The sequence below is a fragment of the Calonectris borealis genome, chromosome 1 (genome assembly GCF_964195595.1).
Source record: "Calonectris borealis chromosome 1, bCalBor7.hap1.2, whole genome shotgun sequence".
NCBI classification, from domain to species: Eukaryota; Metazoa; Chordata; class Aves; order Procellariiformes; family Procellariidae; genus Calonectris; species Calonectris borealis.
This window is the reverse complement of record NC_134312.1, coordinates 208,885,248-208,897,929: the sequence shown is the minus strand read 5'-3', so window position 1 is coordinate 208,897,929 and position 12,682 is coordinate 208,885,248. Positions and strand designations below refer to the sequence as shown.

The 12,682-nt window shown below is 38.9% G+C and overlaps 1 protein-coding gene and 2 non-coding genes across 11 annotated transcripts in view; 1 reads left to right on the top strand and 2 right to left on the bottom strand.

Moving 5' to 3' along the window:
- Window positions 1–9,985, top strand: part of CEP295 (centrosomal protein 295) — a 46,578-nt gene extending 36,593 nt beyond the window's left edge. For 6 of the 9 annotated variants that reach the window (XM_075140142.1, XM_075140139.1, XM_075140140.1 and 3 more), the window contains 9 exons: window positions 54–208; window positions 446–608; window positions 2,915–3,561; window positions 4,309–4,482; window positions 5,558–5,675; window positions 6,471–6,674; window positions 7,219–7,327; window positions 7,875–7,974; window positions 8,874–9,277. In XM_075140142.1, the coding sequence (XP_074996243.1) occupies window positions 54–208; window positions 446–608; window positions 2,915–3,561; window positions 4,309–4,482; window positions 5,558–5,675; window positions 6,471–6,674; window positions 7,219–7,327; window positions 7,875–7,974; window positions 8,874–8,921 (1,718 nt within the window). In that variant the 3' untranslated portion in view covers window positions 8,922–9,277. Of the gene's footprint in view, window positions 1–53; window positions 209–445; window positions 609–2,914; window positions 3,562–4,308; window positions 4,483–5,535; window positions 5,676–6,470; window positions 6,675–7,218; window positions 7,328–7,874; window positions 7,975–8,873; window positions 9,278–9,655; window positions 9,759–9,873 lie in introns of those variants that run through there. The other 3 variants (XM_075140137.1, XM_075140138.1, XR_012672034.1) reach the window with 3 other exon arrangements.
- Window positions 9,986–10,937: 952 nt separating this feature from the next.
- On the bottom strand, window positions 10,938–11,067 carry LOC142078118 (small nucleolar RNA SNORA25). Its single transcript, XR_012672128.1, has one exon. It is a non-coding gene; the product is annotated as a small nucleolar RNA SNORA25 (small nucleolar RNA).
- A 1,194-nt stretch (window positions 11,068–12,261) lies between these two features.
- On the bottom strand, window positions 12,262–12,400 carry LOC142078116 (small nucleolar RNA SNORA8). Its single transcript, XR_012672126.1, has one exon. It is a non-coding gene; the product is annotated as a small nucleolar RNA SNORA8 (small nucleolar RNA).
- Window positions 12,401–12,682: the final 282 nt, after the last annotated feature.

Sequence of the window (12,682 nt, the reverse complement as noted above, 5' to 3'; positions counted from 1 at the left end):
GGTTTTGGGTGGGTGGTTTTTGTTTGTTTTTAAAATAACCTCTTTTCTTATAGCTCTAGCAGCTGAAATTGATTTTCCTGAAATAGAGAGACATTTTCCAAACTTCCATCACCAGCTCTTTCAGCCTTTGGAACCGAGTCTTGACTTTGATACTTCATCGTCCTGTGCTCAATACAGAATTTCACAAGACAGTAGAGAATTTGGCAAGGTACTACAGAAAAACTCTGATGGAGGAATACTTTGGCTTAAGATTTCTGTAAGATTTAAATGTATAATCCCTATAGTGTTTTCTGTTTAGGAGAAACAATAATAATCTTTGATATACTTAGAACTGGAAGCGTTTTTGCTGGTTGTAGCAGAAATGTGATCCAAAAATCAAATATTACCTTTAACTTTTTATCCTTCATATTTCTGAAATCAAGATTTTTTTTTTTTCTGCCACTAGACTTCAAAATTTTCAACAAAAAGTCAAGATGTGTCTACGTTTCTAGAAGTGGGAAACTCCAGTTTGAATATACAAAGAAGCAGTCTGCCTTCTAGTCTTGAAACAAACGGGCCAAACAACATTACATCAGAAGAAGAGTCTGTTAAAGAAAATGCTACTCTAGGTATGTACAGTATAATCAGATCGACCTATTGCCAATATGTAAATACCAACTCTTAAGGTGGATTTGCTGTGTTGGAACTGGGAAGGAACTCTTCGCTTCTCTATCAGCCCTTCTTTGAAATGTCTTAACTCTGCTGCTGCTCTCTCACGCGTTGTCTTCTCCACCACCCTTAGTGGGTAGAACTCCTAAATTTTGTGAAGTTCTTTATTTCCTCAGCAGTTAGGACCTTAATACAAAAGCAGACCTGCATCTTCATGTCACTGTAATGGATATTATGTTACTTATTACGTGCAGTAATTATGATGTTAGTGAAGAAATACCAACTCTGGTTGAAACTGTCAGTTTAAGTACTTTTCCAAATACTTGTTCATGCATATCCATCATTTTGTAAGTTTGAGGAAATTAAGTTCCATAAATTGATTAAAATTTTCTGAGGTATATGTGTTAGAATCTCTCTGATCTTACTTGTTTTTCTTTTATACATTGTGTCCTTGAAGAAACCATTTAATTTTCTTTTTCCACTGTTAAGTCACACTAACGGTCATTATGTACTGCACACTGTGATATTTGGTCTGATTATATAATTGCTTTATTTATCTGCAAAATGAAGGCAGGGAAGAGAGAGGAAGGAATAAACTTTTAGATTGCAATGTAGTAATTAATTTAGTAGGTTAAAAGTTTATGATTCTACAGCAGCATTAAGTTAACTGCAGCTCATAGTAGGAAAACTATTTTTTAATGTTTTGCAGTTGAATTCAAATTAACTTGATATTTCATGTATTCTAAAGAAAAGAACCAATCTGAAATTCCACATGCAGCAGGTAGTAATTAAATATTTCTGAAGCTCTTATTTACCAAGAATCAGGCGTTTCAGCATTTTAAGGTGCTTCAACAGAAAGCTGAACAGTAACAGAAAACAGCACAATATTCTAAGTCATAGATATATTTATAATGTAAATGTTCCTGGTCAGTTATCTTTGTTATTTGCATATATATATCTCTAAGTTTTGGAAACACACACTATTTATCTTTAAAGCTGCAAGCGACTATTCTGTGTCTATTATACTCCTCTCTTTCTTTAGCTGGCAGATGCTGGTAAAAAAAAAAAGAAGAGGCTTACACTTTGAGACTACCTGTGGTCACAGCAAATAGGATTTAGGAAACTCCCTTCTAACTTCAAAACATTCTATTTCTAAATTGCTTATAGAAACAATCTTTGTGCTTTAAATGTAACTGCAGTATCTCCCCATCTCTGAAGTGTATTTATAATCCCAAACCAAATATTCTTGTGCTTTAAAGGGGGAGGGGGGGATAACATAAGCAACAGACTAAGCAAGTAGAAACTATTTTGGGTTGTCAGTTCAAGGCAGACTGCTATGAAAGTCCATCATCTGGAGAATTTTCTAGTAATGGCTGATGTTGCAGTGTAATTCCTCCCTTCCCGTTAACAGCTATTCATCAGGACACAATATTCTTTATACATGTAAAACTAGATATTTTGTATGTGTCAAAGAATGAAAAAAAATCTTTACATGAAACCTTTAAAGGTTTATGTGATATATTTGTGTAAAAAGCCTATTGATAGCATGATAGCTGGAGTTAGTGTAACTGATTTTAGCAAACTTAGGTCAGAGACATGTTGAAAAAAAATTTTTTTTCAACAACCCTGTTGTTTGTTTAGCATATGCCGTACTGCTGAAATGCCTCCCCAGTAATTAAGATGCTGATATCCGATCTTTCTCTTTTCCCAGCCTCTTCTGGAAAAAAAAAAGTATATCTTGATTTGTATGTGTAGACCCTAAAGGAAAGATAATTTAGGGTGCAATATTGTAACTTGTAAGAACAGCAATCAGTGTTCCAATTTGGATGTTTTCTTCTATTTTGAAGAGTTTTGGCCCAAGTAATGGCATTTTGGATTATTTTCTTCCTGTTTTAGAGACTTTGTTGGAGGCCCAAAAGGGACTCAAAGGACTTCTGTTTACAGACTATAAATTGTAAAATGCATTGACTTTCAATATAGTTATGTCAGCACCATCATGAAGTCTGTCCCTAAACATATTCTAAGAAGCAACAAAAAGTGGTGTTTCTTGAAGTTGTTTTGTGTACAGTGGAGGAATCATTTTATGTAATGTTCATGGTATTACGTTTGAAGAAACATAAACAGACTTTTTTAAACAAAATGGTTTTTCCTATTTACTGGACTACTTATAATACATTACTGAAAAGTCTCATTATGGAGGAACTTTTTAAAGTTGAAATTCTGTTCCATTAGCTAGAATTTTGACTCTTGGTAATTTTTGAAACAGGATCTGGAGAATCTTTTCACCCACTGCAATTAGAATCTACTCTGAGTGATCACTGTCAGAATGCTGATCAGCCAGGAGACCTTAATGCTGTGTTACAGAGATCTTTTGAACAAACCCCTGGAATTAAAAAATGGGGCAATGAGAACTGTATTTCATCTGCCAGAGAATACGAAGAACTGGCAAGAAATATGGAATGTATTAATCTCCAGTGTTCAGTGGAAGATCTGCGAAATGAAAGTCTGAATCCACTGGAAGAGCAAAAATCATTTTACCAGCTAAATACCACACCAGTTACAGTGGATGAAACTTTCCCTCAACACTTGTTAAAAGAGACTGTCTCTTTTGAAAAATTACCTGTGGAGGCATTTGATAAGAAGTACATGAAGCTTCCTGAAAAATCAGTTCATGTACCTGAAGCAAATAAAGCTGTGGCACTGGATTCTCAGTGTAATACAAATATAAAGGAGCCAGATGAAGGCTTTCCAGAAATACAAAAATCTTCAAGGGTTCCCAGAGAAACCAACTTGGAAGACTCAGACATCCATTTACAGATGGATGTTGTTACACAACAGAATGGTTCTCTCCTGGAAAGACATGAAAAACATTGTAATTCTCTGCCCAGAACCTCATGTCATATTCCAATCTGGGTGAGTAAAACAGATTTCCAAACTCAGTAATTTGCCCAGGCTTTTTTGTTGGGGTTTTTTTGTTGTTGCACCAAGTTGTTTTAGACCTTTAATATCTGAAAGCTTGGCAAATGTTGATTTTTACAATTCTAGCTTAAGACTTGCATGCTTCCTGGACTTCTGCCCTACTACTTCTTTCAGATCATAGCACTGAAATAATTAGCAGTAGCTAAAATGAGCTGGAGTTCCCATGATTGTTGGAGGAGCTATAGCATCTCTATTGCATCTCCCTCTCTCAGCATCAGTATTACATGGCACGGTTACATAACTGAACAGCCCCTATCCCCATTTAGAAGCCTGAAGGAGGTAAATAATTTAACCAAAGCATAAGCAAACTTAAGGAAATAGCTTTGTAACTTTAAAAAAAAAAAGTTTGCCCTAGAACTAAGTAATTAAAATTTGGGGGGAGTGGAGGAGAGGTGGAGTTTTTGTTACTGCTTGGTTGCTTTGGGTTATTTGTTGAGGGTTTTTTAACACAGGTATATAAAATACTTTGCATTGGACTTAGGTTCCAGGGTTTGGATACATCAAAAGCTCAGGCAAAGTGCTCTTTCTGTATTTCATTTATTGCTTGGGGGCAGATTTTCTTCTACATGTTAAATGAACCTCCTCTTTCTGACAAGATCACAGCTGTTGCTATTGCTGGAAATAGTGATTTTTTTATTTTTCTTTTTTTTACACTGATGTCTTTTATAATGTATTTTCTAGGATACTGAGTCAGGCTGTGGTATTATGGAAGAACCTGAACTCACTCTGATAAGTTCAAATGACATCAGTATTGCAGAATCAGACATTGAACATACTAACCAAGAGAAAATTAAGGAGGATAAAATCAGTAACCCGGCATGTGTGGATCAGTCTGAATTTAATGTTTTTACTGAGGTGAGTCTTTATTATCTAATGTAATTCTGATTTTAACTTAGTCTTAATCATAATAAGGAGAGGCTCCACTGTAGCAGTTAATCCACTGTTGCAAAACGGAAGAATGTTAGGGTTATCCGAGCTTAGTAATTGCTTGGATCATCTTGGTTTGATGTTATGTTTTCTGGACCGATCTAATAGATCTTAAATTTGGGCTGTTCTTTAAAATCTTCTTGTCATATTGGTGTAGATATGAGAAACAGAACTATCTTGCTGGTGTTTGCAAGACTAAATTGTATCCCGTTAGTTGGAGACTTGAATGAGAGGACAAAACAAAAGCTACAAACTAAACGGAAAAAAAGGAAAAATCCCTTACCTAGTGGATGGAGCTACACCAGGTCCACACAGCAGTTTGAGGTTTATGGAGAAAATATGATCAGGTCGTCATACTGCCATGCTTAATTTGCCTTTGGTATGCTTTTTGCTGTTTGCTTCTATAAAACAAAGGCCATAAATTGTAGAGGGACTGGTTTGTAATGAGGGAATAGTTTGGGTGCTGAAGCAGTAACGTAGAACCAAGTAATATGTGTCTGTTAGATGAACAGATCAGATGAAATCATGTTTCAATTACAGGAGGCACCTAGAGAAGATCCTAAAAGTGCCTAAGGATGGGTCTTTATAAAGTAATTGAAAAGCGGGTAAGGTGGAGGTTGGCAGCTGGAGGCTGTACTTCTGCAGTGGGTGTTGCCTTTCAGCTGAGAATGGGGGAAAGAGAGACAGCAGTAAGAGTGGTGGGGGAGAGCTGGAGAGAACAGGCAGAAAGAAAAATACATCTGTTGAGATGAAACTATGCAGCCCTGTATTAAGAACAAGCAATTGAAATCTGGTGGGCAAAGGGTCTTTAATGGATTTTAGAAAGTAGCTTTTTAATACTTACTAACAAGATCCATTTCTGATGTTTTTCTTGTTTGCTATAAAGACACAAGAGTATGTCTTTCATTTCCATTGTGTCTATGCTAGTGGTACAGTACTACCACTTCACTCAAATTTGTGGTATATTTTAAGCAATTCCAGTCACTGATTCATTTTGAAACAGGAGAGAGAATTTTTACCGCTAGCTCCAGATGCAGATTATTCGGTGTTCGTAAGGCCTGACAGCTCTTCCAAAGCCCAGAATCCCAATGACAGTCACTTTCCATCGCATCAGAGTGCAGGTAATTATGTCTAACTTCAATATACTGAAGTTGAGATAGAGAAAGTCTGCCTTTATAGTATTAAAATCATCAATAAAATACACCTCTTCTTCGAAAAACATAGAACTGTTTTTACTTAGGCAAGTGCATCTTGCTGTCCAGGCTTGGTTTGTAGCACATTTGACCCAGGTTTAATATGTGTCTTATTGACAAGGAAGTATTGACTTGTCTCTTCCTATGCCAGGCTATCTTTCATGAAAGTTCATATTATCTACAATACACTGTTTTTTGTGTGTTGTAACTACTTCATTTTGAAAAATTCTGTGGTGTTTTGTGGTTTGTTGTCATACAGTTTATGCATCTTCATTTGTTTTCTTATTTCCTCTTAGTCCCCAAGCTCCGTAGCCAAAGAATGTCTTTTTTTCTATTGTGATGATAGCATGCATCAGTAAAATACTGAAATGATTTTTGTACAAGATGAACAGCAGTAACATGAAAGACAGGAATTGACAGAACTTAACTGTGTTAGAGACTTCTCAGGTCTTTGATATGTTTTGATGTCTCAAGATGCTTTCAATGCAGTGTTTATCACAGTATTTGTCATGCAGACCTGCTTAGTTAGATTCCATAGGTCTGAATTGCTTCTTGTTTTGCAAGATTACTCATCATTCACAGTGTCATTCTCCTAATACAATTTACAAAAGTAGCCAAGCTCAGCATTTTAGGAGGAATACACTGAAATGCATGACTTATTAGAGGTGGTATTGCTCATCCCTAAAAGTGAGAAATGTTCAGAATTTTCATTCTCTTTCACAGTGATGCTGCTGGAGTTTGCAGCTACACCAGGAAGTCTGCAAGAATCTTTTTTAAAAAGAAAGAAGAACTTCGTCCAGAAATCTCTGAAAAGAGTAGAAGAAATAAAAAAGAGAGAGAGAGAAAATGAAAAGCCAGAAGCCAGACAGTTTCAAAGAGGAAAGTCTGAGAAGTTAAGCAGGCAAAAGGAGTCTTTTCTTATCTCTGGTAGGTTTATCTGGGGACAAGACATAGCATTAGGTATGCTTTTAGTTGCTGTTTTATATCGAAGAGCAGATTTCACATTTGTTGCATCTTTGCTATTGCAGACTGGGGTATTCTTTGTTTTCTCAGGGATGTGGGGAGCTTTTTTCCCCACTGTCTGGCTACCTCTTCAGAGTTGTAAGAGCCCTTATGGGTCCTCTTCATATTTTCACAATCTGCCCACTTGTCTGTAGTCATAAGGTGTCTCTGCAAATAATAGTTGTTTATCAAAGAACAACCATATTAAGTGAACTGATTCATCTCTAATGTCTGTTAATGGGGTGTTGGAAGTTGGCTGTTAAGAAGCATGGCTGGCTTAAAGTACAGGCAGCAGCCCCATGAGTGAGACTGTGAAGATTTATTTTTAACACAAGACGTCACCTCCATTGGTCCATTCTGCTAGCTTATATCTTTTTTTATAATGTCATTTAGAAAACTTTGAAAACCTTTCATGTTTTTGAGTTAGCTGACTAGAGATTTAAATTTATGACGTTTGGTGCTTTTTTAGGGAAAACAGGTGCAGTGGCCAATCAGCTGAAGAAAGTAGGAGAAGTGAAAGTGTCTTCTCCAGAGGACAGGAAGTCTGGAGAAATTGAAATGCACCAGTGTACTTCAAGGTATTGCACGAACACAAGTGGGAGAAGTTTGGATTAAAAAACAGCAGCAGTTCATCTGTGTCTTGTGAAAACCACTGGTCAGTCAGAGCAGTTTGTGATCTTCCAGTTGGACCCAATGCTGCTTAACACAAAACAGCTGGGAGGGAAAAGCCAAGTGTGTTTGATACAGGTACCTGGTGGGAAGTTCCCTGGCACAGCTGGCAGTAAGAAACATGACTGGCAGCCTGCTCAGTCCATAGTGCTCAGGCAGCTGTGCCAGTTCATGCATGAAACTAGATTACATTCGAAGCGAAGTTCACAGTTGCACTTGGGCACTTATTAATGGTAACATGCAGCAAGTACAACCTCTGAACAGGGTGTCTGTTAGATGCAGGCGAAGAGGAATTTGAAGTGATTCTAGATTACTGGAGAGCTGAGTCAAAATTTCCTTTCTTAATTTCTAGCAATTGAGACAGTATAAACCCTTAAGCTTGTTAACTTATTCCAGATTCCAGCTTTGCCACTTTCTTCCTGACAAGACACAATTTTTTTCTGACTCTTTTGACAGACTTTATAATCAACTTGCGGAAGTAAAAATTAGAAAGGAAGAAAAAACAAGGCAAGAAACTTATGCTAAAAACAGAGAAAAGGCGAAGGAGTTTCAAAAGGTAATAGTCTGCTACAATGTTGTCCTACCTGGTTAGTTCTCTTGATTTCACTGAGCTTCTAATCAGACTAATTGAGATGTAGTTCTGTGGTGTGACTGCCACTCAAACGGAGACCATCCAGCCTGGATTTTAAGTGATGCTATTGGTATGCCCCACTTAAGAATTTCCTTGTCAACACTATGGCTGAGCTAGAATTTTCTCTAAAAAGCGTGTGTGCCTTGGGTTGAATTTTTCTGGTGACTTGAGGTTGAGCAAGAGACCCCAGCTGCTAGAAAGTCTACTTGATAAAAGAATAGTAGGGGTTTTTGTTAGTCCAAACTTGACTGGATTTCCATTACAAGGCAGTTTTTTTTGGGGGGGTGGCTTTGTTGGCTACTCTAGGTAGCTTAAGATTCTGCCTAGCTGAGCACACCTGAACTAAATTTGCAAGAACCCTGTCTGGGCTTGCCTCTGGTTTCTCTAGAATAGGGGCTTGAACAAGAGGACTCGAGTTGTTAATTCTCCCTGTCCCCTGCCGAGCCTCATAAGGGGCCCTTCCAGACAACTGGAAGGAAGGAAATGCTTGATGATCCTGACAGGCCAAGACAGCTGCTGGGGACTCCAGCCCCAAATCCTGCCTTTAGCACTGACCATCTCAACTTTTTTGTGGTGGAATAAATTGCTACTCTTTTTGTTTTGTTTTACAGATTCCATAATTAACAGAAAATAAGAGAAATAAGCATACCTTCCCCCTGAAATCTGTGGGCTTTTTGAAGCAGTAGCAGTAACTGAACCCATTGTCCAGACTTGCCCTGTCCATACCTGAGTGGTACCTCTGTTGTGTCCACCTTCTTATGCTGCTTTTAGTATAGTCACTTAAGCTACACTTCTTGTAGTCTTATGGTTTGTTTTATTTGCAGAAAATGCTGGAAAAACTACGAGCCAAGAAGACTTGGAAAGCACCATGACTTGCAGAAGACTTTGAGCACAAGGAACACTACTGTATTGGTACAATCCAAAAGACCACTGAATAATGCAGACTTCATTAAGTTAATTGTGGAGCCATTAGGAATCGTCAGCTTTAGGCTGTAGGAAAACCATAAGTAAACAAAATCTGTGTAGTACCTTAATGGTTTACTGAGATCACTACAGAAGCAGTGCTTTAAACTACTGCTTTAAACGTGGCTTGTCTCCAATGGACTAGACTGATGCTGTGAAAAGCTTTTCTTGATGTGCAGTAGTGTTTGAAAGGGAGATCGTACTAACTTTTGTAATATACCTGTATAAAACATTTTCAAATAAAGTTTTTTTAAGACAACTTGAATCCTCAGGAAGCAAGACATTAATGTCTTCTGTAAAGTTGAAATTTTAATCTGTTCTTTGCACTCTGATTTAAGATTAGGAAGTGTGGGTTTCTGCAGTCAAGAGGTGCATCTTAAGGCACCTGAAGTAGGAAGGGAGTAAAAACCTTGTACTGTTACTACTTCCAAATGTAGTTCTTCTGTCAAAGTTTCCTGAGCTCCAAGTCAGAGCTAAGTAATTACAGCATCAGGACAAATTCAAAGCTCAACTTTTGCTATAAAGGTGTATTTATCAGCAGGTGGAATAGCCAGGGCAATTTCCTTAGATCTGGTCCTGTTTAAAATACAGCAGAGAAAAGTCTTAGCTTATTTTTCATGAGCTTTTCACTGATTTTTTCCAGTCCCTGGTGCAGTTGCAGGTACTGCAGTAGCTAAAGCAATTTTTTACACCCTCTCCAAGTAGAGAGCATAAAACAAAACCAGCTTGTCATTTGATGGAGGCTTTTCACAATGCAAAGATTAGAGGTATAGTATGTATAGTCTCTCTCACTTCACCCTTGTGGTTCTGCAAGGGCTGCTCAGGCTCTTGCACATGAATGTTCTTGTTCCTTTCTCGCAGTATCATCAGAAGGGAAGAGACCAAGACTGACTACACTTTGCTACCAGCCAGCCACAGGTGATCAGCTGCCATGGCTTGCTCACCCCTCCTTTGCTTACAGTACAGCAACAGGAAATAACGCCAGGCTGCAGCTTTCAGACATCAGCTTTATTTAAATGCTGTGACATTCTGTACAGAATAATGACCTCTCCAGAGCTGTAGTACAGCAGAGTTCAGTGACAGGGAAGTGAGGGGAAACAGCTGATAAGGCCCCTTCCAGTCAAATTACAACTTGATACACTCAGCTTAGTAAGCTCTTCTGCCACACCATCCTAAGGACAAAACAGACAAGCTGCAAGTGAAAGGCAGAGGCTCCCTGTGTTTCTGAACTGGTTTCCAAATAACATGCAGTAATTCAATTTACAAAGCAGTAAGGGAAGTTAGAATAATTGTAATGATTATTGCAACAATTTAGAATTAAACAAACACTCCAGAGAAGGTTCTTTCTCTCTTTGGAAGAGCTGTGTGGTTCTTCACAGCAGACTTGCAGCAACAGCACCAGGACCTGAGAGAGGAAAAGCATCTATTAGCACTTTTACACAAAAGAAAAGCCACTTGAACTCTGTAGTCTTCCTCAACTCTGAAGCAATTAATTTCAGGACACGGTGCTGGTATAAAAGCAGCAATGCAGGAAACATGTTCATACATCCCTTGCTAAACTGTTAAGGGGCAAAAGCATGACTTCCAATGCCAGCTCCTGCATATCCTAATTTTCTGTTTCCTCTAACTACTCACAGTGCCTGTAGCATACTCTGTATTTCTTTCCTCCCTCACCCCATTGTTCCAGGATTATCCACGCTAAGACTTCCATGCAGCTCTAGGAATACATCATATTGCCAAGGGAAAAGGAAGCAGCAATTAAGTTACAAGACTGCTCCCACCTCAACTGTATGAACCTGTTGTTCTCCAACTTCACATGCTGCAAGTCAGCTGGTTTCAGAATGAAACTGAGTAGCCTCTTCCCTATGCTCGCACCTCAGAACACCTGAGGGCAGTAGATAAACATCCTTTTTCATTCCATAAGGCGTATCTCCTCATAAATAGACCATAGCACACACCAAGTGTCCACGGCATCCTGCAGAGGATTTCAATATGCGGTCACCGCGTTAAGAGCTGCTGGTTTTTCAGCCATGCAAACCCTCTTTGAAGTGACCTTGAACTTCTTCCTTAGTACCAGCAATTTTGCTGAGCACTCTTACCTTCAGACTTGCTTTGGTGGCACTCAGGTGGTGTTTCTCACCCCTCTGACAGGCAGTGACTTGGCAGCAGACACTACGGGTCGAAGAGTCAGGTTTGGTTAGTATAAGTGGAGAGTTACAACGAACTGAAGTTGGATGTAAACTGCACAGAGCAGCCTTTTGTCTCTTCCCTTTTTGCTTCTGTGTGCACAACCGCCACCCTCTCAACAGTCCAAGTTAAAAAGGTTTAACCAGAACTGTTGTTCCTCTGTAGCTTAAGTGTTGGGGGTGCCCAAGGATATGGCCACGTGACTGTATCTCAGCAGGGACTTGCTCTCATCTCAACAGCAGAAGGGAGCACTGTCTCTCTGACCTACACTAAAGCTTTATTCCCAGCAGACTTGGTGCCACATAACGTGGCAATTCAAGAGTCTCAGGGACTTGCTTTACGGTCATGTCCACAGCTCACCAGAAACAACAACATCCTAGCAGCCTTGGTAATGACCAGGTACTCTCACTGCTGTTACCACCAACTTAAATCTGGGACTTAAAATCAATATTCAAGTTGCCCATCCTTTCTTGTTAAGGACCAATCAATCATGCCAATATGTAAGCCAAGTTGTGTACCAACAAGCCTAAAATCTGTTAAAAGCTCCAGGTACAGAGGAATTCCTCACAAGCAGTATCAGTCTTTGCTTCAGAAACTAGTACTACAAATTACTGCACAGCTCTGTGACACCCATTTAAAATATATATATACACAGAAGAATAACTTGCAGATAAGCAACCTGCCCAGATACTGCCAAAATCTGGGGTGATCACTGCCCAGCAATCTCTGCTACTAGACAACCATTTCTAGACTGTTCTAGAACCATTTACTGAGGTTTCAATGTTCTAGAGTCATACCAAGTTACCACACACACTGTAAAGTAGCATGAAACCATCTGAACTGACAAGTAACTCAGTGCTTACCTGTCAAACAGGTTATCTTCCACAGCCAATCCTTCTAACACAGCAAAATTCACATTGTTCTGTATTCCAAAGCACCTGTTTAAAAAAAAAAGAAAAAGAAACTGAATGCACTTGCCAAGCTCCAGAGGCCAGTATCCAGTTCTCACACTGGAACAGGAAAACAGAAAGCAAGCACACCCAAATCCTCCAAGAGGACAAAGACTGTATCAGCAAAAATACCAGGTTTAACAGACACAGCAGAACGAAAACCAACGATGCCAAACGCTGAACTCCTGTAGCACTGTTTTTTGAACACCCCATCAGGAGAACGCTGCTGGGTGCAGATACCATACAGTGCAACAACTGCAGTAGTTCTTCATCCACAACTGCTCATTTTAACATTCAAGCTTTTCGTATGCACCAGTCAGTACTAGTGATAAGCTAAATTGATGTACTCCTCCTTTCACAAAAGCTGCCATGCAACTAGGAGGGAAAACAGACTCCGTGAATTTCACCTAATAGGAACAGCAGCTTCAGAATTCTTTTAAGTTTTTAGGTACTCCTACCATGAAGGATTTGTACTTCGTCCAGGATATTTTGCTTGTTTTACTTTAAACTCTGCATTCTATAGAACAGAAGCC